The sequence below is a fragment of the Sarcophilus harrisii genome, chromosome 2, assembly GCF_902635505.1.
Source record: "Sarcophilus harrisii chromosome 2, mSarHar1.11, whole genome shotgun sequence".
NCBI lineage: Eukaryota > Metazoa > Chordata > Mammalia > Dasyuromorphia > Dasyuridae > Sarcophilus > Sarcophilus harrisii.
The window spans coordinates 587688631-587715682 of record NC_045427.1 but is presented as its reverse complement, the minus strand read 5'-3'; the positions used below and the strand labels follow the sequence as shown (position 1 = coordinate 587715682).

The 27052-nt window shown below is 35.0% G+C and overlaps 1 protein-coding gene across 2 annotated transcripts in view; it reads right to left on the bottom strand.

Annotated features, from left to right (window-relative positions):
* Nucleotides 1-11022: 11022 nt before the first annotated feature.
* Nucleotides 11023-27052, bottom strand: part of LGI1 (leucine rich glioma inactivated 1) — a 54089-nt gene continuing 38059 nt past the window's right edge. For both annotated transcript variants that reach the window (XM_031956087.1, XM_003755244.4), the window contains 4 exons: nt 18732-18803; nt 14901-15070; nt 14266-14430; nt 11023-12217 (listed from right to left, as the gene is read on the bottom strand). In XM_031956087.1, the coding sequence (XP_031811947.1) occupies nt 11382-12217; nt 14266-14430; nt 14901-15070; nt 18732-18803 (1243 nt within the window). In that variant the 3' untranslated portion in view covers nt 11023-11381. The remainder of the gene's footprint in view (nt 12218-14265; nt 14431-14900; nt 15071-18731; nt 18804-27052) is intronic.

The window sequence follows — 27052 nt, the reverse complement described above, 5'->3', positions numbered from 1 at the left end:
GACCTACTAGTTGCAGTCCATCCTGAGTAGCAGAGAAAAGAAGGTTGATTTCTATTGTTACCAAAGAACCTGTAACATGAACTCTCATATTCACTACCAGTGATGGGTGGAGTCTAGGAGCAAGCTTATATTATGAGCAAATACAGCTAGAATTAATTTTAAAAGACCTTCTCATCAGAGGCTCAGCCCTTACTGGTAAACGGATCCCCTGCCACTCAGGTATGGTGCTAAGCTTTCATAGCATTCCATTTCCTCCACTCCCTTCTTTTCTTAATCTGAAACCAGAAGGAGGTAAATAGACATAATACAGATAGGGATACTAGATAGGATCTGGTATTACATCTTTTTACAATGTATATTTTAGAGTTTACAATGTGTTTTATCTTCATAATCTTACTGAACCTCAGGGAAACCCTATAAGATAGATATTATAGATATTATTAGATTCATTTTATGGAGAGAAATTGAAGTCAGAAAAATTAAGTGACTTCTCCATTTTTACACGGTTCATAAATGTCAGAAATAGGATTTGAAGCCAGGCTTCTTCTGTTTCTAAATCTAGTCACTGTGCCTAATTGCTTTTGGGAGGACAAGGGATGCTGTAACTGTAGCTATATGATATATGGATAAGGTTGGCAGTTGGTTTCGGGCTAAATATCATGTGGAATATTGATTTTGGTAAGACCCCCTTGTTCTGAGTTGGGTCTTCAAGTTTTGGAAACTCAGTTTTATTCATTTGCCCAGGGATAATCAGATTCTGGAGAAACAAATTTCTACTTATCAAGCTTGTTTGGTAAATCATAATTTGAGAAATACTACTGCCAGCTAGAATATTCACTTTTATGGGTCAACTCAAACACCTCCTATGAAGAGAGTACTTGGAAAACTAAGCTAACATTGATGAAATAGAATCTGAATAAAAAGAAGGGATATTAATATCATCAAGTCAGGACAACCTGATGAACCCTTATCTACTCTATGGCTATACCTGCTAATATTCCATTTGGAATTATTCAAATTGTCAAATCAAAGCACTTTTTCCCACTTTGGATCAGATAGGTAAACATTTAGAAATATTTACTTTCTAGTTCTCCTTGTCATTAAAATTCTGCCACTTTACAGTAGCCCTGGAAACTTGCATCTGCACAGGGGTAGGTGTTCCCTCAGGTTCTGAGGTTCACCTTAGGGTGAAATTGCTTCTAACACTGTAGCTCCTAAGAGCCAGCCAGTGTGCTTCCTTAAATAAGCAGTAAACTCGATTGGTTTAATAGAAAAACCATTTCCTCAAGTGATATGGCAAAATTGATAGTTACAAAATATTTCCCCCCAACTTAGGGTGAACTCTCCCCAAAATATGCAGAGTCAGTAAGATAAGGAGAAGTGGTCATGAACTTAGAATACAAGGTCAGTGAGGCACGTGTGCAGGAAATAGATATGGTCAAGACAACCCAACTCTGGGACATCAAGACTTCAATGTCCTTTATTTCTCCTTTATATGTCCTTTATATTTATCTTCTCACAAGAAGTTCATTTTAAGGTGAGTGTTGGTGAGGGATGAGTGACATCTCATTGCTCAGCTGCTTTTGCTCCTTGCAAGCAATGGATCATTTAGCTACATCTGGGCTGAACCACATAGCTTGCTCATTCACTGGTCACTTTGACCCTGGACAGCTGAGAGGGTCACTCTGCTCTTGGACAGCTCCTCAAAGAGTGGTTGTGCTGTGATTTCCTTGGGTGTCCCCAGACAAATCCTTAGCCTGTGGGCTGTGAGCAAGGTATAACATCTCTGCCAAAAGGAGAAATCGATGGGTTCTTTGTCACCTCCAGAATTTGGTTTGGCTGGGTATTAATGTGCTTTTCCAGCAAGGACAGTAACCCTTCTCCTAAAAGGGGCAAATGCCCCTTTTTCTGTAATTCAGTCCTGAAGCTTGTCATTTCGAGGGAGAAGGTGGGAGAGGTCTAGTTACGGTTCTTTCTGGCTCAGAAATGGTTTTCCTCAGCTCAGGATCCTACCCTTAATTTTGGCAATCAGCCAGTTACACTTCCCAGATTTCTATCGGGGTATTTTGCAGATTAGTAATTGGGGACAACAATACAGATGTTTCCTTAACATTGAAAAAGGCATCCCCTTTATATTTCAATATGTCTATCTTTTGCCCCAGCTTTTGTAAAGTTCTAATGGGACATTTCTTATAAGAGTATTTAATTGTATTTATAATTTTCCAGATTACAATTTATTTTACTTTATCTTTTAAACTCATCTTTATGAGTTCAAATCTAGACTTAGATACTATACATGACTTTGGCAAAGTTACTTAACCCTGTTTGACTCACTTTCTTTATGTGGTAAATGAGCTGAAGAGGAAAATGGCAAACTATCCCAAAATCTTTGTTAAGAAAACCCAAATGTGGGGTCACGAAAAGTCGGACATGATTGAAATGACTGAGATGACTGAATAACAATCTCTTTTTAGATGGTTTGCTTTCTGAGTCCTTAATTTGCTTAGTAAGCTATCTCCAAATAACAATGGAAGGATGGTTCTTGCAGATTTCCAGTCTCTTGGCATAATGAATAAAATACTGCACTTGGAGACAAAACTTGGTTTGAAATCCAGATTTTAACACTTGCTAACTCTGTGGTAAGGGCAGTTATTTATCCTCTCTGGGCCTCAGTTTTCTTATCTTTAAAAATCAGAGGTAATAATACTGCCACTACCCACTGTTCAGGGTTGTTGTGAAAGTACTTTATCAGACTGAAAATCCCCTAGGAAGCTAAGTTGTTATTATTACATGGTGTTATTATAAGTATATTCTTTTTTGAAGGAAATTTTTTAAAGTTTATTTTTAAAAATATATTTTTCAAGGTTTATTATATCTTTTGACCACTTTTCCCCACCACAGAACAATTTCAAAAACCAGAGCCAAACCCCTCAAAACAAATATTCAAAATCCAGTAAAAAATAATTTTCACATTGACTATGTCCAAATGTGAATGTTTCATTCTGTATTTTAAGTTCCTCAACTTTCTTCATTCTTGTTAGCTTTTATAGAATCATATATTTACATCTGGAAGACAGGAAAAAAGGGGAGGGAATAAGTATTTACCAAGTTTCTACTATGTGCCAGATACATGCTAAGTACTTCAAAAATATTATTTGTGATAATATTTATTATATATAATACATAATATTTATTATTTATTAGTAAATAAGTATTTACTTAGTTCCTACTGTGTACCAGACACATTCTAAGTACTTCACAAAAATCTCATTTGATCTTTATAACAACTCTGAGAGGTAGGTTCTGCTATTATTACCATTTTATAATTGAGGAAACTGAGGCAGACAGTGGTGAAGTAACTTGTTTTACTAAGTGTCTAGAGCCAGATTTGAATTCTGGTTTTCCTGAATCTAGGCCCTGTACTCTCGTCACTGTGCCACTAATTTAGCTAGATTTAGATCTGAAATGGAACATAAAGTGAGCTAACCCAAATTTTTCTTTTATACATGAGGCATTAAGGCCAAGAGTGGTTAAGTGACTTGCCCAAGACCACATAGTAAGGTAAGAAACAGCTCTTCTGACTCCAAATCTAGATTTTTTGGGCAGCAATTGGGATTAAGTGATTTACCCAGCATCACACAGCTAGGAAGTGTTAAGTGTCGGAGGCATATTTGAACTCAGATCCTTCTGACTCCAGGATTGCGGCTCCATCTGCTGTGCCATCTAACTGCCCCTCTAGAACTCTTTTATAACATACTATGCTTCTGGACTTGGCCCTTTTTCTTGAATTTGCTTCTGGGATATGCTGTGTTTGAAGATCTGTGCACCTCTCCACATGACTGCAGTGTCTCTGGAGTCTTGGAGCATAAATATTTAACAATAATGACTGAATAAGGAATAGAAAGGAAAACTGAACTGAGAAGATACTCCAGAACTCCTGAGAGGGCAGGGATTAGAAAGCCTTCCTAACTCCTCAAATCCAACTTCTCTGATCTCCTCCTTTCCTGAATGCAAAAAAAGGCTGGGCCTCTGGAATTCTAGAGCTATCATCTACAGCCGTGTCTCAGTTACTTTTTGGCTTGGCAAGAGCCATAGCTTGATTGCTCCTATGACCCTTCCAGGTGCATGAATGTAGGTTTGGCTGTCTCTCTGTATAAACGTGTTGTGTAATCCCCAAGGAGTACTCTAAAGGGATACGGTTACCACACATGCTCTCTCTTCTCCACTGCAGAGACGCCTCTGAGCAGATGGATGTGTACAAAATTTTTTTACACTTCACCCCCACACAAGTTTCAGTATTGTGAAAGAGGATGTCTGGCATCCACTGAATTTATCAAGATATTCTCAGCTTTGGACATCATGTATTTTATTATGAGGGTAAAATAATAATAATAATTTACATTTATGGAGTGCTTTGAAGTTGTCCTTACAACAACCCCAAGAAGTAAGTTATATGAGTGTTATTAGTCCTATTTTGTGAGAAATGAGGAAAGACTGGGAAATGAGTAAACTGAGGCCCTGGCTAGGCTACTGACTTGAGGGTCATATAGCTAATAAGTATCTGAACTGAGATTCAAGCCTATATTATCCTAACTTCTAAGGACAAAGGAATGATCACAGACTGTTACTGAGGGAAATTTAATGGATTCTGCTGACCATTTCAAATGTGGTTGAGTTATTCAAACTTCCGATCCTTTCTAAATTAATCTAAATTATTATATGCTATTATGTATTGATCTGGGGATAGTGGGGTAGAGAGAATATTATCTCTATTCTATAATTAAGATAACTATTGTGGCTAAAATTTAACATCGGATTCCGAAAGTATTAATTCTGGTGATCTTAGGAAGATTACATACAGCTCTGTATGACCCTAGTTCCCTTATCTGTAAGATAAACAGATTAGACAAGATGACCTTCAAGGCCCTTTTCAGCCTTAAATCTATGATCTTGTGATTTTTCTGCCATCTCAGTTGTCTAGTATCTTAAAGCAATCATGTTGTTGATTTCAATAGTGTAATAAACTGGAAAGAGAAAAGATTAGAGTGTCAGGAAGTCTATGTTCTAGATCTGTTATCACTTGCTATATTACCATGGGCTAATCACTCTATGCATCTGAACCTTAGTTTTCTTCTCTGAAAAATTGTGGGCTAGTTACTAGATGATTTCTAACATCCTTTCCAACTCTGTGAGTCAAAGTTCTGTGTTCTATTAGAAAACATTTCTAGTACATAAAACTTTAGTACAAAATGTGTCAAATGTGTGTGGGTGTGTGCATGAGCCAACAGAAAGAGCCAATTCAGAGCCCCGTCATGCTGTCTTCTAAGAGACATGGAAGGGGGTGTATTTTTCAAGCTTTGTGGTGAAAACAAGTGCAAATATAACTTCATGATAACTGGAGAAGGAACAGTTTTTGCAATTGGTCTTGATAAGAATATCAAGCTTATTCTCAATGCAGAGGACAGATCTTGTGAATTCTAGCTCCATTTGGTATAGTAAAAAGCCATTACCACTGAACATTAGTGTACCAAATCCTGCTTGAATATCTTCAACTTAAACCTGAATAAAATGCTATTCTTCAAAGGGTTACTCTCATTTACACTCTTTAAATGATATTTCCACTCCCTCCCACTACCCTACTGGTGGTGTTTTCTCTCTGAAATTATTTTCTGTTAACACTGGCTATGTCTTGTATGTACAAGACTCTGCATATGATCTCCCTGATTAAAATGTGAACTCCTAGCTGATATATGCAATGATCCATGTTCTTGGGATCTACCAGCTGAGGTTGTTAGAGGGCTTAGGTTTGGGAGCTTTAGGATTAAAGCCAATGAGGAGTTCACACTAGACCCAGTGCCAAGATGTTGGTCCTGGAAGGCTTACACAACATTATGCATCATCTACTGTGTCCCTTTATGGGAAGGGCAGAGATTTTTGTGGTTCCAAGTCAGTCACATTCAGCTCATGAGGAAGGTGAGAGATGGGTCATGAAGAGAAATTGCCTTAGCAGCTGCACCCCTGACCAGCTGTTGGAAAATGAAACTTGTCTAATATCAATGTAATGTTGGACAAAAGAAAGAAAAGATGAATTCAATGTGGTTTATTAAAGCTACCTCTCCCTCACTCTATTTTGTTGATTTTCACGGGCTACCTGTAACAAATCATAGTGAGTAATGGGATATCCTACAGAAAAGCTAAGTCAGGAAAAACCTGTTTACAAATGAATTTCTAAGATTTCCCTCTGCAATTTCAACCTCAAGGTGAGTAGGACAAAAGATTGCTGACACTGCCCTTGCTTGATGAAGATCAGTCAGAAATTAAAATATGTCCTGAAGAAGACAGGAAAATGATTGAAGGATGTCAGTTTTATTCCCTTTGGGACATGGGGCTACAGAATCAGTCAGTGGTAGCAAGCACTTAGGGAAATGTCTAATTTTAAAACAAGGTGACATCAGTTTAAATATTTTAAAACAGGATATGTCTGAGAAGACAACTTAAAATGTACATAGAAAACGTTGCAGTTACTATGTGTTAATAATGGATGAGAATGGAAAAATATATCTTGTCAAATGTCAAACATGATTCAGGGAAACTCTTTCAGGTTGACTTGGTTCACTTTGGTAAAAAGCAATACATTTTAAAAATACTTAAGTCTTTAGCACAAATCTTTAAATGTAGTCTTGATACCAGAGATCTGCAAGATGAAAGGTACAGATTTATCTTAAGCCCCTAATAAGAAACTTGAGGAAACCGTGCCAGTTGGTATATTTCAGTAGATCAAGGTAACAGAGTGGTGAAGTGGAAAGAATGCTAGATTTAAATCAGAGAACTGGGTTTCAATTCTGACTATATTATTTATTATTGATGGGATTGTGGGCAAGTTGTCTTGGAACTTCAGTTTGCTCAATTGTAAACGGAGGAGGTTGGACTAGTTGGTCTCTGTATTAATATCCCAATTCTATATGTGTGATGGTAACTTATTACCAGTGTGCCCTTGGCCAACGCCCTTTGGTCTTAATATCCTTATCTATAAAGCAAATTTTTAAACTCTCTTCTAAACACTCTTTAAGCTCTAAATTTATGATCACAGAATCATATAATATTATAAGTGAAAAAAAATCCTTGGTCATTATCTAATTCAACCCTTTCCTATTTCAGATGAGCAAAAAGGTTCATTCTAAGAAGGTTACTTGCTCAAGATCACATGGCAAGTTAATGATGGAGCAGAAGCTAGAACCTATGCTTTTGAGTCCACTGTTCTTTCTGGAACCCCGTGTTTGTACTGTGTGCTAAGAAAATTCAACACAATTTTCATATTCTGTAACAGGTAAGTCACAGTAGCCTAACAAATTAGGACATCCCTGGTGCCTTTCTCTATTGGTATAAAAACCATTCAAGAGACTGATACTGCACCTAAAAAGGGGTCTTTTTCAGGCAAGTTATCACTTTGTTTTATAGTTAACATCATAGATATAGAATTGGGATATTGAGTTCAGAGGCCAACTAATTCAATCTCTTTCTTTTACAGTTGAGGAAACAGACCCAAAGACAATGGACTTGCCCACAGTAATAAGTAACATAGTCAGAATTGAAACCCCATTTCTCTAATTTTAAAACAAGATTTCTATGGATCTTAATTTCCCAACAGTAATAAGGCCCTTTCTTGCAAATTTTTGCTTTTAGTACAGTATTGAAACTTAGTAGGATAATACTAAAAGTAGACATTATTGAAATATTGATTCTGTGGACATTGAGAAGTTCACAGATAGTATGCACATAGTAGGTGCTCTTCTGTAGAGAAGAGGAGAAATCACTGAATTTCAGATTTGGAAGGGTTGAATACTGGAAAATGTACTAAAAAATAGATGGCTATCCATTCTTTGCTTAAAAGCCTCTTTGAGGGAAAAATCTATCGTCCTGAGATAGTCAGTCCTATTTTGGGAAGAGCCCGATTATTAAGAATTACTATTTCGTTAATCATTAAGAATGATTTTTTTTATCACAAGAAGCCCAAGTTTACTCTTTATAATTTGAACTATTGCCTCTAATTCTTCCCTCTGGGAACAAAATAAACAAATCTAATCCTACTTGCACAGGACAGCCCTTCAAGTACTTATCCATTCTGAATCTTCTTTTCTCCAGGATAAAAATCCCTTTCACTGGACCCTTATACGTCATGATCTCAAGGTCCTTCACCATCTTGGTTGAACCTCTTTGGATGCTCTTCAGTCGTTTGATTTCCTTTCTAAACTGTGGCATCCAGAGCAAGGTATAATGGAATGACCCTATTCCTGAAAGTTATGCCTCTTATGATGCAATACAAGACTGCATTAAATGTTTCAGTTGCCAAATCACAATCTTATTTCACATTAAGTCTGCAAGTCCACTAAAATCTTCAGATTTTTTTCCCAGACAAATTGCCTGTTTTGTATTTGTGAAGTCAATTTTTTTGAAGTGCAAGTGTATCACATTAAAATTATTCCTATTAAATTTCACATTATTAGAACTGGCCCAGTGTTCCTAGATCTGAGATCTCTCTGTCTCAACACGTCTAATTAATAATAAATCAAACACTAGAACTCAAATCCTTACAGTCTTTTTTTGCCTCTCTTGAAATAAGACTGCTTGATATTCTTCAGCAGGTAAATCGAGAGAGCCTAAAGAATCACACCATCCCTTGGTTTCTTAATGTCCCCCTTGCCTTTTATTGCATTATGTAAGAAGTACCGTCCAATGGTTTGATCACATCTGAGAGTATTTTGTTCATCTCTAATTAACAAATGTTAGTTCTGGAAAGACCTTAGATGTCTCATGTAGTCCAATCTCATTTTATAGGTGGAAAAGCTGAAGTTGAGAGACAGAAAGTAATTAGCCAAATAAAACTCTTTTCCAGCCAGTACATTTAGCTATGTCTCTAAGATTTGTATCATAGGCAAATTTCACAGTTGTTACTAGATAATGCCTAGTTGCAGGTGTTTTAGAAACAAGAGACAGAGTCAATGATGTAGAAGGATAATCTGACTCTTGTTCTTTACTGCTGCTGAGAGTTACATGAAAGTAAACTCCTGGTGCCATTCCTTTTCTAGGGAGTTTACAGAAAGCAATATTGAGTCAAGAGAAGAGTATAGTTCCTTTAAAAGATGGGAGCCTACAAATGAGGGGAGTAGAGTTATCTTGTCTATTCATAAATTTGGGTGTGATTCTTTTGTGTGACATATTTTCTTTCAGATCAAATAAAGCTTGTCTTGTATTAAGCATATTGTCAGCTTGAGCAACTGTCTGGGAATTGAGGACTTCTTTTACATATCTTGCAAAGAATTAGAGACAAGATGTTATTCCTTAGGCAGAGCCTCAGGGTAAAACAAGCTGAATTCTGGTATTTTCTCCTTTTGGTTTTTTGGTAAAGTTTGCCACTATGGATTCAAGTTTGTCTATTTTGCTGATTATTTCTGCTATTCAGAATTTAAATTCTATTTTACAGTTCTTAGTTCCCTTTTAAAACATTCAGACTTTTGGAAATTCACAAGATTCATGTTTTACTGTTTGTAGATTCATTTCCTCAACTTGTTTAACTGATGTGAACTTGTTTAGCTGAACTATATATTCCCTTCTGTACCATGTTCTGTACCTTGTTATTCATCTGCATATGTCTTTTTAACTGAGTTTCCTTCCTCCTGAAATCTTTGGTAATTTGGTGATTTCTGTTTTTAATATTCCACTCTCCTATCATTCATTTTCTGACTCATTCCCCCTTAAAAACTGTTAACCTGAAGTCTAACCTCAAAGCCAATGTCATATTCTGGCAGTTCCCTGGATAAACTCTGTTGCAGTCCAATTCTATACTGCAGTCTCAGCTAGAGCAAACTTTTCTACCTTTTGGTTTTTCATTGCATAGGGAATAGGGGTGAGAAGTGGGGAAGGGCAGGATTGAGTTCTTCTGTAAGTGCTGGGGTTAGTTGTGCAATGTAGCTATGGGGGAAGAAGTGCAGAGTGAGTGATTCAGGATTTAGAGATTTGCTTTCTCCACTGTTGTAATTACCCATGAAGGTATGAAAATAAAGATATATTGTACAATTATGTATTGGAGGTAAATGTAAGCACTAGATCCAACTAGTTATGGCAGGTCTGGACTCTCAAAAAGAACTGATAATTATAGAAATGACTAAAAGTTGTGACAAGAACACCAAAGAAATGATTTTAAATACTGCTACAGGCTCTTTGGGAGAGTGTGAGAAAGGTACTAAGGGATGTATTTGGAAAACAGGAAAAAAAATTGCTTCATTGAATTAGCTACCTTATACTGTGAAGTCTTCCAAGATTTACAAAGAGAGTTCACAAAGAGAGAGATATATGGAATATAGTCAATGTGTGCCTTGAAGCATCCTGTTATAACTTGTCAGGACAGAGAATGTCTAACTGGAGGGAAAATATAGAAGGTATTCAAAAATTAGTCAGATTAAAGGACAAAGCCTTTGTTCTGGAACTGATGATGTTTCCTTGTTCAGCTATGTACATTCCTGTTTATACCGCTTTTGAGGCTTTGTTATAGCATTGATGATTTCTCTTGATGGGAAATAAACCCTCCTTGTCCTATGCCCTCAAAGCTCATTCATGATTTATTTATTATTATAATATTATTTATTATCTCGGTCACCTTCTGTGGTTCTTTACTATTAGAGATAGCCCAACCTGCCTTCCTACCTGGAAGCATTTTTGGTATCAGCTGAATCAGGGCTTGTATCATATATTACAAGCTTTGTTCTTCTCTAGCTTGTGACATTGAACTCTAAACAACCTAGAGCTATTCTTAAGTTATTGATAACCCATGTTGCTATTTTTAATCTTAGAGCTCAATATTCATACCAGAAACACCTGATAAAATATAGCCCTACGGCATGAATATTTCTTCAACATGCCACTGATTTAATGTTTCATTCATTCATTCAACACATTTTTTTTGAGCAACTGCTATGTGAGAGACATTAGAATCTCCATAAATCTTGTAAATAATTACATTTGGAATGTGAAAGAGAAAATGTAAACATTTTATTTGGCAGTTGTTTCTGAACACATGAATAAATAAACAGAAAAGTACATATTAATATTTCTTCTCATAATAACAGATGCCATTGCACACATATTTACACATTGTCAAGGCAAAGACCAGTTAAACAATTTAAATCTGTCATGTAAAAGGTAACTTCCAACATCACTAGACCTGACAGTTAAAGATGAAGATATTGGTAATGCTTGGCTCTAGCAATCTCGACTTTTGAAAGGCATTCATTTGGAAGTATGATTAGAGAAGTCACCATGCATTTAGCTCATCCTGTCCACTTAACTGGAGAGAGTTTTTGACTGTAGCCACAGAGCTGAATGTGTCATGCGCTTAAATCAACTATGACATGTGTGTAGATCTGTGTACGTCCCTTAAAACTGGAAGCAAAGAGAAAATTATGCTTATTAATAGACACATGAGTGAAAGATCTTGGTGCCTGTATATTTAACTCTTGAAATTTCACAAACTTTGCTTTCTCTGCATCCCAGTTATATACTTGAGTGAAGGAATAATCACTTCCAAGAATTGCATATTGGTAATTATTTATCTGAAGAGGTTGGAACACCATGGATCCTCGGGATGGCATCCTTTGTACATCCACAAATGAAGATCCTCCCCATTTCATTACTTTGGAATCACCGATGAATCTTGTCAGACAGATATACACATCACCTTTGACTGTGAAATGCTTTACTGCGTACACATCTTCCATGTTAGGGATGTCAGTTTGATTAGCAAATAATTTTGTGCTTTTATTCCATTGGTAGATTACAGGACGTTGGGAACTACTGGATAGAATTAAATGAGGTGTTCTGACTGTTTGAGGTGTCCTGGCTATTTCCAGGTATTCCACATCAGTATCTCTGTACCACTGGTGTAATGACTGATGAGAGTAAAATCCATTTCCATTCCACTTGTAAACCGTAGTGAAACCGGCTTTTGAACTGTCAGCAACCACAAAGTACCAGTTGTTTTCAATCTTGAAGGTTTCAATATCATTTGGCTTTCGGATTTTGAGGATTTCAATATCCTGAATTTTTATGAATTTGTTTGCAAAACTGTCTCTCTTATAAATGTGAGACCCTCCAAACAGCTGGGCCACAATAACATAGAGTTGAGTTTCAATGACTATAGGCTTGCATACTACAGTAGAGGTTCCTGAGGAAAAGATAAATAAAGGATTAGTACTGTCTTTGGAACCAAGTGATAGATGAACTTTGCCTCTATAGCTATGACTAAATAAGATGTGACTGAGAGACCCAAGCTCTATCACTATAACACTATATCAGTGGGACCTAGAGCTCTCAGTCCTGCCACACAGAAGGCCCTTTTGTTAACAAACAAGTCTGTCCATCACATCCAATTTGCATGAACACAGATATGGTGGGAGCTTTAGTCTTCTGTATTTTGAAGAGAGAGAATGGCTAAAAGCTATATTCCAAGAAGTTACCTACATTCCTGTTGCTATTTGTTTGTTCATTTATTGATTGATAGATTTTTATTTTAATCATTAGAAGCACGACTCATGTTGAAATATGAGAATTCATCTTTCAATCCCATAAGCAGTCATTCAATTTAAGTGCCTAAAACATCAGTGAACTTAGAGTCTCCATGGCTTCTAGAGTCACATTAAAAGTTCCAATCAATTAGATGGGCCTATAATCATCGCAAAGTAGCCACTCAAGGTTTAGTCTAGTCTCCTGGGCAATAGTAGTAATTTCCAACCTTTTTGTGAGGACGAAGTTTCCATTTACCTCAAACTGAACTTCCTGGTTTAATCTCATTAAATGGAATATTCTATAGTATAGTTCTTCATGGGCTCTTCTATAGCTGCATAGATCTACAGCTTAGGAAAAAAACTAGTGAGAACTGCTTAGAACCCTTCTAGAGTCTACTTCTGGAACACTACTAGAGTCTCTATAGAGTAGAGAACTACATATTGAGTTAGTCTCATATTCTTAAGGAGAAGTTAGTTAGAGGGACATACAGCTAGTTTCCTTAAGAAAAAAAGAAGGAACTGATAGGAAATATCCAAGTTAAAGAAAGATAACTTAGTGGCATTACCTGGATGTGGCAAAAATGAGACATTAATGAATTGTTGTTGGAGTTGTGAATTGATTCAACCATTCTTTAGGACAATGTGGAACCATGTCCAAAGTGCTATAAAATCATAGCCTTTGACCTAGCAATACCATTACTAGGTCTGCATCCAAATGAGATAAAAACAAACAGGAAAAGCACCTTTATATACAAAAATATTTATGACTCTTTTTTGGGGGCAAAGAATTGAAAATTGAATGAAAACCCATCAATTGGGGAATGGCTGAACAAATTGTGCTATGTGAGAATACTACTGTGCTATAAGAAATGATGAGCAGGATGTTCCCAGAAAAATCTGGAAAGACTTGTATGGACAAAGGAAAAGGTACTGTGTACAAAGTAACAGCAATATTGTAAGGTGATCAGTTATATATGACTTAGCTATTCTCAGCAATACAATGATGCAAGACAATTCTGATGGATTTATTGAAAAATGCTATCCATCCCCAGAGAAAGAACTGATGGTGTCTGAATACAGATTTTTAAACTTTGTTTTTCTTTATGGATTTTTTGGAGGTATGTTTTCTTTTACAACATGACTATTATAGAAATGTTTTGCATGACCACATGTATAATCTATATCAGATTACTTGGCTTCTCAATGAAAGGGTTGGAAAGGAAGGATAGGAGCCAAATTTGCTACTCAAAGTTTTAAAAATGAATATTAAAAATTGTTTTTACAATGTCATTACCCACAAAGAACTACCCTGATCCCCTAGGACAGTCTCATAGGCACTCAAATCTGTATGGGGATTTGGGGATGAGCAACAAGCCAATTGATTTGGGGATTAGCATGCCCATGACTGTGCAACTTGCTTCAGGTGGCTGGGGCCAGAGAGATTTGAATACTCCCTAGAAACAGAAAAGAAAATAGAACCTTTGGAAGAGTATTTAAGCACAGTTCAGTGAAATCATACATACAATAAAATTCAATGCAAGCTTCTTGATGGCAAATAGTATTTAAATTTCTTCCTTTGCATTCCCAACTCTTAGTATAATTCCTGGCACAGAGTAGTTGCTTAAAAAATATGCACTGAGCTAAATTGAATTGAACTGGACTCAGGCATCTAAATATACTGTTTGAAATATGGGAAAACTTAACATACCTGTAATGTTGTCATAATTCCTGAAGGTTTTTTCTACATGGTCCCATTCAAGAAAAATGCATTTTCCAGTAAAAGGCTGAGCAATAACTACATACTCATCATTCATATAAGTAAAAGTGTCTATGGACAGAGATTGGTAGGGCAGGAGTTGAGATGTTGCAAATTCTGCAAAAATATATAAATGGGGTTATAAGTAAAGGCCTGGGAAAGTTATTAATTCTGCAGAACAAAGAAGCACAAGTGGAAATATATTCATTTATTTTAAAGGAATGCATGTAATTGGTAATCTTATTTTTTCCCTTAAATTAAATGGAGAACATCAGTTGGGCTTCAATTCAGGAGCAAAGAATTTGAATCCCAATTCTGATACTAATGGACCTTGAGCCAGTCATTTAAATCTTTGAGCTGCAGTTTCTTCATCTATAAAAAAGAGAAAATCTGACTCCTAGAATTATAGTGAGAATTAAATGAATGGTAAAACTCCTTAAAAGCATGTAGAAACCTCAATTATTATTATTTTTTATTAAAAATTTTTTATTTAGCTTTCACCTTGGGGGAAAAAACCAACCCCTGTCTGAAAAAAAATATGGCCTTAGTATTTATCTGATGAGATGTGCTAATTTCAGATATATTACCTGTAATAATGCAATCAAAATCCTTTGAGGACAGGCTACGGATTTTGCGCTTCTTATATTCTGGTGGATTTTCACAATAGATTTCTTCAACTGTTGCATTGGTGGTATCTAGCCATTCCACTAACCATTTAAGTTTGCAGTCACAATTGAATGAATTTCCTCTTAGGTCTCTGAAAAACAAATTTCAGTTGCAGTTGCTGTACCAGAACACTACCTCCACTGGGATTAATTATACTTCCACTCAGGACTTGCACAGGATATATCTATCCTTAGATCTTTCACTTGGCCTGAGAGGCAGTGAATTGAGGTCTGGCCCTGGTTACAAGAACTTGGATTCAGGTCCTACTTCTAATACATTCTGACTCTGGGCAAATCATTTAGCATCTTACTACCTCCAAGGAACTCTCCAAGACTGTCATAGCCCAGTTACATTACGTTAATCTACATTAATAGTGAGAATTTCCTTGCCATGAACCCTTTAAACTGATGAAATCAAACATTCAGAAACAAATAATCAAAATTAACCTGGATGTTACTGAGTCTCTTTGAGCTTGATTCTCTCCTTCTGGGCTCAAAATGCATGAATGGAATCCCCTGAGTTATTGTTGGGGGCGTACAGCCTTTCTTCTTGATTCTCTATAGTAACCCTCCCATTATATTGTTAAAGAATGTAACCAATACTATTACACATTGTTACATGATTTATTTGTTAATTCATTTTTCTTTGTTCTCTTTGGTTTTGTAGATATACACATTTAATCATGTCATGAGGCAATGTAGTGTTATGGTCTAATGGGAATTTTCTTCCACACAACTGCCCTGCTAATTCAGCTGTTTTTTTCAATTATATAACAGAATCTTATATGTAGTTCCAGTCATTTGAATTTATGGTATATCTAGATCACTTTTTGGCTCAGAGATCACATTTTAGTTTTTAAAATCTTATCTATTTTTCACAGCTAAGCTCAAATTCTACCTTCTTTGTGAGGTCTCAACTGATTAGCCCAGCTAAAAGTGATCTCTCATTCTCTGAGCACCCATGTTGTCAGCTACCCTCATAGGGTATTACCTTTTATTCTATTTTTTTGTGTGTATATCTTATTTCTCTCGCTCATCTCTAGATTACTGGAGGGAAAGAAATGTGTCTTATTCATATTTTTACCCTCACAATCCTAGTCCACAGGGGCTATTGACTTTTTTTTCCTGTCATGTCTGGCAAAATTTAGGGACTCCTCAAAATAGTGATTTTAAATGCATAATACATTATGCATTTAAAATCACTATTTTTATATATAAGATTACAAAGGAAGCCAATGATACTGAAATATAGTTTTTACAATATTAATAAGATTAAGTGTGCTATGTTCATGGTTACTGAAAGGCTGTGCCAATGGCACACCAGTAAGACATAAGTGCAGGGAGCAGAGCAAGAATACTTAACCTGTGTCCAAACTCTGGAAGTGCTGAAAGGTCCCATCAAGTTTTCAAGATATTTAGTCCAGATTTAGCAACAGACTGAATTATAGTCTGTCTTCTGAGGACAACTCAAGCTAAATTTGGAAAGATTCATCCAAGCATCAGAGAAGGATTTTTTAAAAACAGTCACTCATGTAGACATGAAGAGTTTATGAGCTGTGTTGGGGAGGAAATATCCACAATAATGAGCAGTGGTCCTTAAAGTATTCTCGGCAATATTCTGTATATTAAATGATTTCTAAGGGAAAGAGAAAAGGAAGTAGACCCCTCAAGATGGGAATGTGGAGATGGGGCTAAAGTAAACATGGGTATAATCCATACATGAAAGTGGGAAACAAAATAAGCATGTTGTATAATGGAAAAGAGCACTGACTTGGGGATTAGGAAAATCTGATTTTGAATTCTATTTTATGACAATTTCTAATGATATGATCCTGGGGAAAATCTTTTAACTTATTTAGCCTATTTCCTCAGCTTTCAAAGGAAAGGGTTAGAATTCAGTGATCTCTAAGCTCTCAATCTATGATCCTATGATCCTAGGTCTGGAGATGAAGTAGACAGCAAAGTCAGGTCATTGTAGGGTACAAGAGTGGATTTCTAGACTGAATGTTTCTATACACACACCCATATATATCTATCTGTATATGTATGTATGTATGTAAATATGTTCTGATGACTCCCATTGCTGATTAATATGATTAGATTAAGTTCAATTTGCAGGTCAAAATATGATCCTTCCCTTTGGATTACATTTAAAAAAATTTTGCTTCATATAACTTGACAATTTCTAAATCATTTGTAATTTTGAGATATTGTAAAAAGAAGTGCCTCCCCATAGAATTTAGAATGGCACAATTGTCTTCATTATTATAGTATAATCATTTAAACATTATTTCTGGCAGAGCCAAGATGTTAGGATACTAGGAAGAGGTTCCAATGAATCCCTGCTCCAAATAATTTTTCCATAAATATTATTTTTTCACTGGTAACATGAAAACCAAATATATTGGTTTAGAATATTGATCACAAAAAGGCTAGGTTGGTCAGTTTTGGTCTAGAGAATAAAAGACGAGTTCAATTTTTCTGATGCCTTAGCACTTAGGAGCTAAACAAAGTACTCTGGTACCTCTTTATTGCAGCTATTCCATAATGAAGCAAATATTCACAGTGTCTTCCCCTTTTCCCCAAGACTAATTCAAGCTTTGGGCTAGTCCCAAAGATATAAGCCTAAATTATAGTGACTCCATGAAATCTCATTCATTACCTTACTCATTCCTAGTCAGACAATTTGATTTCAAACTTTCATTTGGGTCTGTTCTAGGGTTAGATAGGATATTTAAATTTATGCAGACCTCCAGGTCCAGCTATGTGAAGCAGTTTCCAGCTATTAAGCTATCTCTAAAACCAACCCAGACTTCTAAAAATTCTGTGGTTCAGAGGTAGCCTGATTGGGATCAATATGAACCAGAGTTAATTACAATAACTAAAATGTTTGGACTAAAATCTTAGAGATGACTTGGTACTGAAGCAGACCTAAGGATAGTAACAGTAGAAAGGAATTAATGTGGGTGTTGACACTCGCTTGCCAATACAGTATTAGTAAGTTAATGATGAAATCTTAGTGAAGTAAAAATTGGTTTCATATTCTAAAGGTCTTGAGTAATCTCAAGATCATAGGGTCATAGTATTTATAAGTGGATTATTATGGCCCCAGATACTGTTATGCTCGTTTTAATGTTATGTTTTATTTATATTGCAGAAATCAATATATTTTTTACTGAATTCCAGGCATTCAGAAACTACACCTTTTTCTATTATTATTATTATTTTTAAAGTTCCATCTTCTTAGTGCAAAAGCTTCTTATTCTGAAGTTTTGTTTTGTTTTAAAAAGACTTTTCACTGGGAAAAGGTCCAGGATAGAACTCTTTGTCTAGAGCTTAAGTCAAATTGCTGAGATTTTCTTCTAAACAGAAAATTACTTTCTCCTCAACCTCTCCCTCTACAACGATTTTTATGTCAAATAACTGGTAGCTTTAGCTTTTCATCACTAAGATATCAGTTTCTCAAAATCCCTTAAGTTTTTCTCTGTCCATCTTTTTGGATCACTCTTGAGGGGGAAAAATCTTTATTTTAAACTACTTGTCCTCACTCCTTTGTAGATTTACTAAATTAGAAGAATGCTTTTATGTTGTATATTCAGAGTCCTGGCAATGAGGAAGATTAATACTATGGAGAATTCCTTTAAAAAAAAAAAAGTCAGATTAAACAATGTAGTACAACACTGCCATTATATAAACCATCAGTAGCTAATTCTTTCATTATTGTTTGAAAATTAGTAATTGCTGATGTCTTACACATTTGTTAAAGAGTCCAGGCCCTTGAAAATATCTTTGGGGAGTGTTTGGAGATTGTTGTTTGCAAGACTCCTGGGGGGAAAAAGAAAAAATTCCAATCAGGTTGAATAAGTGCGATATTCAAATGACATATCATTATAAAGATGAAATGCTATGAATGCAAATAGTCTATTATGATCATTATCTTATTAATTTATTCCAGTATTCATATGTTGATTTGCAACACATCTTTCCTGCTATGATATACTCTACTATTGCATTTTCAATTCCTGCCCTCTTTATTTCACCACACTCACCATTTCTAGCACTTATGTAAGATGGTAGAAAACGATTATTGGATGTGATCATCCTATAGAAAAAAGAATAATAATAACAACAATAATAATGATAGCTAGCATTTATGTAGCATTTTAAGGTTTATAGTACTTTATAAATATTATCTCATTTGATCTCTACAGCATCTCTGGAAGATGGTTTCTATTATTATCCCCATTTTATAGATGAGGAAGATGGAAGGGTCACACAGCTAATAAACGTCTAAGCTCAATTGGAACTCAGGTTTTTCTAACTCCAGTTCCAGGCATCTATTCACTATGTCACCTCAAATATGATATAGATTTGAATATAAGAGTATATTCCTGGAACAAATTCCATGATCTCATTTTGAGATTCTTGAGTGTTTTCTACTACAGCTCTTCCTGAAGTTATAAATACCTACCTTTTGAGTACCTCTACCTAGATTATTTTGTCTCCATATGTAGAAACTAACTTCTGGAAATTAAGGGAACAGAAATGGAAATATCCATTCTGAAAGCAGTTCATCCCAACAAATTTTTGTGAGTTTAGTAGGAATTGATGAAATGCCTCAAGATAAGAAAGCAGTTTAGGCTTAAAGAAGGCAATGTGAGAATTTTCTGGACTAGTACCAATATCTGTTTACCAGTCCAGGAAATTACCTAACCTAAGATCTCTTTCATACCACTTTTATTCTTTAAAAAAAATTTAAAATTTAATTTTATATTTGAAATGATTAATTATTAATTTCTCCTCCCTCCAAGGCAATCCCAATAAACTGGATAGAAAACACCATCTGTATCCAGAAAAAGAATTGTGGAGATTGAATGTAAATCAGCACATGCAATGTGCACTTCTTTTTTCTGTTTTTTTTCCCCCTCTTCCATGGTTTTTCTCTTTTTATTCTGATTTTTCTCTCCCAACATGATTCATAAAGCAATGTAAATTTAAAAATTCAAAAAAATAAAAATCAAGCAAAAAAAAAATTTCTCTTCCCCACCTTTCTCCACTCCTGCCAGAGAAGAAAAAAACCAATAACAACCTGGTAATAAAATAAATATAATCAAAGCAAATTCTCATCTTGCCATGACCAAACACATCTCATTCTGCATGTTAGTCTATCACCTCTCTATTGGGAAGATACCACCTCCTTTTTTCTTCCTTGAAGCTTCTGAATATCTTATCTAAGATAATCATTCTTTTTATGACTTATAATTCAATTATTTATATTAGACAATTTCTTCTCACACTTATTGAACCTATGTCCTCCTTCCCTTGTCCAAGGAAAAATATCTGATTTTCTTTCCATTTGTGAACCCACTCCTTCAAAAGCCCTCATCATGACTGTTAAATAAAGAATGCTTATAAGATATCTATATGAAGGCAAAGAAAGTGAAAAATTCTGAGGAGAAGCTGGACAGGATAAAGAACTAATGTTTGCCCTTGAAAATGGCCTGAAGTTCCCTGTGGAATATCCAGAAAAATCTTATTTCCTTATCTTCTTCTAAGTAAATCTTTTCTGTCATGTATCAACACACAAATAAACAAAATTATTGCTTATTCAGTCTTTCTGTTTCATTTTAGTTGCATCACTATTATTTTCTATAAATGTTTTTTGGTAGGCTTTTTGGGTTACCTACCCATTTACTATTTATAATGTTACTTTTAGGAGAAAATAATTCTCTGAACTTCAAACAACTACTTTATAAACAAACCGAGAACACAACCCATTTCTAAGTTGGAGATTGACTGCACCTGTCAAAGTAGTACTAGATCACCCATCCATTCTGAAAACAGTCCCAATAAATTGCCTTGACTTTAATAGCCATTGATAAAATACCTACTAAATGAATAACTGGGTGAAAGTTTTTCTACAAGTCAAAAAAGTGTTGGGTTTGAAAAGAATCATTTTCTTAATGTGCATGCATGCTTTGGAATAAACAGATTTTCTTGGAATTTTGATCAAGGGTGGTGGATTTAGCTATTGTCCTTTGCTGTTTAGAAATTGCTGTAACTCCATATGAAGGCATTTATCTAGCTAAGGCAAGACAAAAAGGACCTAGATATACATGATCTCTGTGGAAGACAGGTAGGTGCCTATAGAATATTGAGTGTAGCAAGTTGAGAGAACTCTGCTAAAAATATCTCCCTTGTTATTAAAACCTTTGCATTAATTCCCTTGATATTCTTGAGTTTTGTTCTTCCAGATGAATTTTGTTATTAATTTTTCTACCTCTATAAAATATTGTTTTGGCAGTTTGATTGGTATGGTAGTGAATAAATAGATTAATTTAGGTAGAATTGTCATTTTCATTATATTACTCCAGCCTATCCATGAGCAATTGATATTTTTCCTGTTTTGATCTGACTTTTTGTAAAAAGTGTTTTGTAATTGTCTTCATATAATTTCTAGGTTTTCTTCCCAGGTAGACTTCTATATATATATATATATATATATATTTTTTTTTTTCTCCAGAAACCTTTTGCTTCTGGCCCTTCAGCTCCATAACCTATATCCTAGGTAGCACCTTTGGGTCTTTTCCATAATGCTTCTTTCTGATCCCTTACCTTACACAGGACTTTCCCATTGAAGCTTGAAGGCTACTATTAGCAACATGATATTCCCCTAGTCTTAGTCTATGATTTCTTCTGCCCCTGGATAGGGCTGAAAGAATAGTATAGACATTAATACTACTTGGACAGCAATTTATTGGGTTTTCTCCAGCCAGGGATCACCAAGGTATCCCACATAAACCATAACTGGTAATCTGGAGGCTACTGGCTGTTGTGATCATTTTTTACATAGGTTCAAACCCTCACACTGGGAAATATCAACATAACAAGTCAGTCTAGACTTGAAGAGGGAAATGTGAGCATTCCCTGGACAGGACTTGCAAAAATACTAAGACCTATAAAAGTTCTAAGTTTCTGAGATTCAGGATAGAGAATCATAAAGAACAAAATTACTATGGGCATTATGCCCAACTGATGGGGAACATGAACCCCCTACTGTGGCCTTTTGGTATTCCTGAGTTAAAACATTTTTTGCCCTTCCAGCAAAAACTATGAATGGAAAAAGATCCAATCATTGTTCTGACCTCACTTGAGATACCTGATATTTGAAAAAGAGTCTAATGGATATGCTATCTTATTTACTCATCTAGATTTTCCAACTCCATCTCTGTTAGGCCATTAGAAAGTCAAATACTCAAACTGCATTATCTCAGCTCCTTGAAGAAATACCTTCACTAAGTTGTCATTTAATGTTCTGCCATCTGCTCTTCTAAGCAGTCCAGTCGATATAAAGCCCTTGGTGCTGAACAGCATTTCTACAGCTTTTGTGAAACTGGGTTGAAGACATTATTCATTATGCTAGCTATTTGGTATCCTTTGTTCTAAGACCCATTCCTCCTTTAAGAAAACATTTGCCTCTGAAGATGAGTTTTCATGCTTTCTGTTGTCAGAAAGCAAAAATGATGTAACTCAATGTTTTTTCTTTTGCCTTAGCTGCCAGAAAACTTTATGACAATTCATAATTCTGATGTTATATTCTGCTAAACTAAGGATCCTGAAGAAATCTACCTCTTCAGTTTCCTTTCCACTTATCTTTAAAAGCTTTGCCCTATACTGTATTTAAGATGATAAGCAGCTTAAAACCATTTTGGATGTGGATGAAACCTTCTAAATATTTCCATTTTTTCTTATTAAATACATTAAAAAGTGATCTGCACTTTGGAATAAGTTAGGTACTTGTGGCAGCTGCACTAATGGTTTCAGCTCATGAAATTGCCATTAATAAATAATCATTTCAGTACATTAAGCAGTATCCTAGCAACCCAAGACAGTTAACATAGCTTCCAAAGGTATCTAACCAGTACATTAAACAGTATCCTAGCAACCTAAGACAGTTAATGTAGCTTTGAAAGGTGTCTAACTCTCTAGCAGGGAGGAATTTACATACTGTGAGATTTCATCTCATAGAATTTAAATCAACAAGTATTATTGAATAGTCTCTTAAGTGCTTAACTGGAGGTTAAATTCTGTAGAGCACACAAGGAAGCATTAGGCAAGCTGTACATATATATAAAAAGAATTAAATAATAAATATCAAACAGGATTTCATTTCATTTCTAAATGAAAAGTACTCACAAAAATGGAGATCGGTAATTCCATGAGTCTCACACTGAGAGTCATTCCTTTTTTTTTTTTCCAATTAAAATCAAATACCATAGGGAGAGGTAATGCTATAAAACTTATTGTCATGGGAAGAGTTTTGTTAGTCAAATTTTTATTGAGAGGAGGGGAGAGAATACTAGGGCTTCTGGATGCTTGAGAAAGAGGAAAATGGGAAAAGGGCACTGCTGAAAGGCAGAAGTTGGCTAATTTCATAATTCTGTTAACTTTTTCTTAACTTAACAAACATTAAGCAAAATGATAATTTCCAAAATCATTGTACAGAAAAAGGTGTGAAGACGAAATATATTATCACTTGCTTTTTAAAAAATATATAGAAATTCAACATATCACTTTCTTTTTTCTGTTAAAATTTATCTAGTACTTTATTTTTCTCTAGTTACATGTAAAAAATTCTTTTAGCATTTGTTTTTAAAATTCTGATTTCCAAATTCTCTCCCATATTCTTTTCCTACCCCACTCATTGAGAAGCCAAGAAATTTGATATAGGTTATTATACATGTGTAGTCATGCAAGACATATTTCCATATTAGTCATGTTGTGAAAGAAAACAGACCAAAAAAAATTCAAGAAAAATAAAGAAAGTAAACAAAGTGTGCTTTAATCTGTATTCAGACACCATAAGTTCTCTCTCTGAGGATGGATAGCATTTTTCATCATAAGTTCTTCAGAGTTGTTTCATTATATTGCTGAGAATAGTTAAGTCATTCAGAGCTGACCATCTTACAATATTGCTGTTGCTTTGAGCACAGTCCATTTCACTTGTCATAAACTCATGTCTTTCCAGGTTTTCTTATAACACAATAGTATTCCATCACAATGACATAGCACAATTTGTTTAGACATTCCTAAATTGATGGGCATCCTCCCAATTTCCAAAACTCTCTGTCACCAGAAAAGAGCTGCTATAAATATTTCTGAAAATATATATCCTTTTCCCTTTTGTTTTTTATCTCTTTAGGGATGCAGAACAAGTAATGGCATTGCTAGATGAAAGGGTATACAAAGTTTTATAGCCCATTGTGCTTTAAAGAATGGTCCTATCAGTTCACAACTCCACCAATAGTGCATTAATTGTTCCCTCATTCCCTTCAACATTTATCATTCTCTGTCCTACAATTTTCTGTCCTATTAGCCAATCTAAAATGTATGAGGGAGTACCTCAGAATCATTTCAATTTGCATGCTCCAATAAATAGTGATTTAGTGTACCTTTTCATATGGCCATAGATTGCCATATGAAAACTATACCTATTACTTGATCATTTATCAATTGAGGAATGGCACCAATTTTTATGAATTTGACTCAGTTCTCTGTATATCTGAGAAATTTTTATCAGAGAAACTTGCTTCAAGTGTTTTTTGTAGTTATTATTATTTAATGTATTTCCCTGTATCCTATGCTTGTTAATTCTATTTTCTCTCTCTTTTCACTCTGACTTTTATCAAAAGTGCTTTGATACTGACTACTACCTCCCCCAATCTGAATCTCCCTTCTATTACCCACCTTTCTTTTAGTTTCTTCTGCTGCTACTTTCCTGCAAAGAAAGATAAATTTCTATACCCAATTGAATGTGTATATTATTCCCGCTCTGAGCTAATTATGATGAGAGGAAGGCTTATTCACTCTCCCTCCAACCTCCTCCATCTTTCCCTCCACTGTAAAAGTTTTTCTTGTCTCTTTTATGTGAGATAATTTACCCTATTCTACCTTTCCTTTCCCTTTCTCCCAGAGCATTACTCTTTCTCACCTCTAAATTTGATGCTCTAAACCCCTATTGATTAGAGAAATGCAAATTGAAATGACTCCAAAGTACCACCTCACACCTCTTAGACTGATTAAGACAATAGTAAAAGATAATGACAAATGTTGAAGGGGATGTGAGAAAACTAGGGACACTAATACATTGTTGGGGGAATTGTGAAATGATCCAACCATTCTGGAGAGCAATAACTATGCCCAAAGGGCTATCAAACTGTGCACATCCTTTGATCTAGCAGTGTCTCTATAGGATCTTATCCCAAAGAAATCATAAAAGAGGAGAAAGAACTCACATGTGCAAGAATGTTTATAGCAGTTCTTTTTGTGGTGGCAAAGAATAGGAAAATGAGTATATGCCTATCAATTGGGGAATGATTGTATAAGTTATGGTATACAAAAGTAATGGAATATTATTGTTTTATAGAAAATGATGACTAGGCTGATTTTAGAAAGGTCTAGAAAGTTTTACGTGAACTGATGCTGAGCAAAACAAGTATAATCAGGAAACTATTGTACACAGCAACAGCAAGATTGTGCAATGATCAACTATGATGGATTTGCTTCTTCTCAAAAGTTCAGTGATCCAAGACAATCCTAATAAACTTTGGATGGAAAATGCCATCCAAATACAGAAGGAGAATCATGGACACTGAATGTCGATCAACACATGCTAGGTTTTTTTCCCCCTTTTTCTTCTGTTTTTTTCTCTTTCATGGTTTTTCCCTTTTGTTTTTATTTTTCTCTCCCAACATGATTCATGAGGAAATATATAAAAAAATGAATATACATATATAACAAAAAAGTTATTTCTACATATAACTGGGAAAAACAAAAAATTTTTAAATAAAAAAATTTACAAATGATTTTCATTTCCTATTTACTTTCTAATGCTTTTCTTGAGTATTGTATTTGAAAGTCATATTTTCTATTCAGTTCCGGTCTTTTCATCAAGAATGTTCAAAAGTCCTCTATTTCATTGAATTTTCATTCCCCCCCCAGAAAGCTTCTCCTCAGTTTTTCTGGGTAGGTGTTTCATGATTGTAAACCTAGTTCCTTTGCCTTCTGGAATATTATATTCTAAACCTTTTAATCCTTTAAGGATTAAACTTATGTTTAATTAAAACTGCTAAATTTTGTGTTATCCTTACTGTAGCTCCACAATACTTGAAATTTTTTGTTTTGATCTACTTGCAATATTCTCTTCTTGACCTGGGAGCTCTGGGATTTGGGTATAATTATCCTGGAAGTGTTCATTTTGGGATCTCTTTCAGGAGATGATAAGTGAATACTTTCCATTTTTATTTTACCCTCTGGTTCTAAGATATTTGGATAATTTCTTTGAAAAGATGACATCTGGCTCTTTTTTTAATCATGACTTTAAAGTAGTCTAATAATGTTTAAATGAGCTCTTCTTGATCTATTTTCCAGGTCAGTTGTTTTTCCAATGGAATATATATATTCATTCTTTTGATTTTATTTTATTTCTCAGAAAATCATTAGCTTCCACTTGCTCAATTCTAATTTTTAAGAAATTATTTTCTTCAGTGAGTTTTTGTACTTCCTTTTCCATCTAGCCATTTTTACTACTTAAGGAGTTTTGTCTTCAATAAATTTTTTTGCCCCTTTTTCCATTTGCCCATTTGTTTTTCTAGGCGTTTTTCTCCCCATTGGCTTTTTGTATCTCTTTTACCTATTAGCCTAGTCTGCTTTTTAAAGTGTTATTTTCTTTAGTATTTTTGTGTATCTCCTTTACCAAGCTACTGACTTGCTTTTCACTATTTTCTTGAACTACTCTCATTTCTCTTCCCAATTTTTCCTCTACTTCTCTTGCTTGATTTTCAAAATCCTTTTTGAGCTTTTCCATGGCCTGAGACCAATTCACATTTTCTTGGAGACTTTAGATGCTGGAACTTTGACTTTTTTATCTTTTTCTGAGTTTGTGTTTTGATCTTCCTTGTCATCATAGTAACTTTCTATTTCTATGATTAGAATACTTTTCTGGTTTTATTTTTTCCCCTCATTTTCCCAGTTTATTTCTTGATTTTTAACTCTTTGTTAAAATAGGGCCCTGC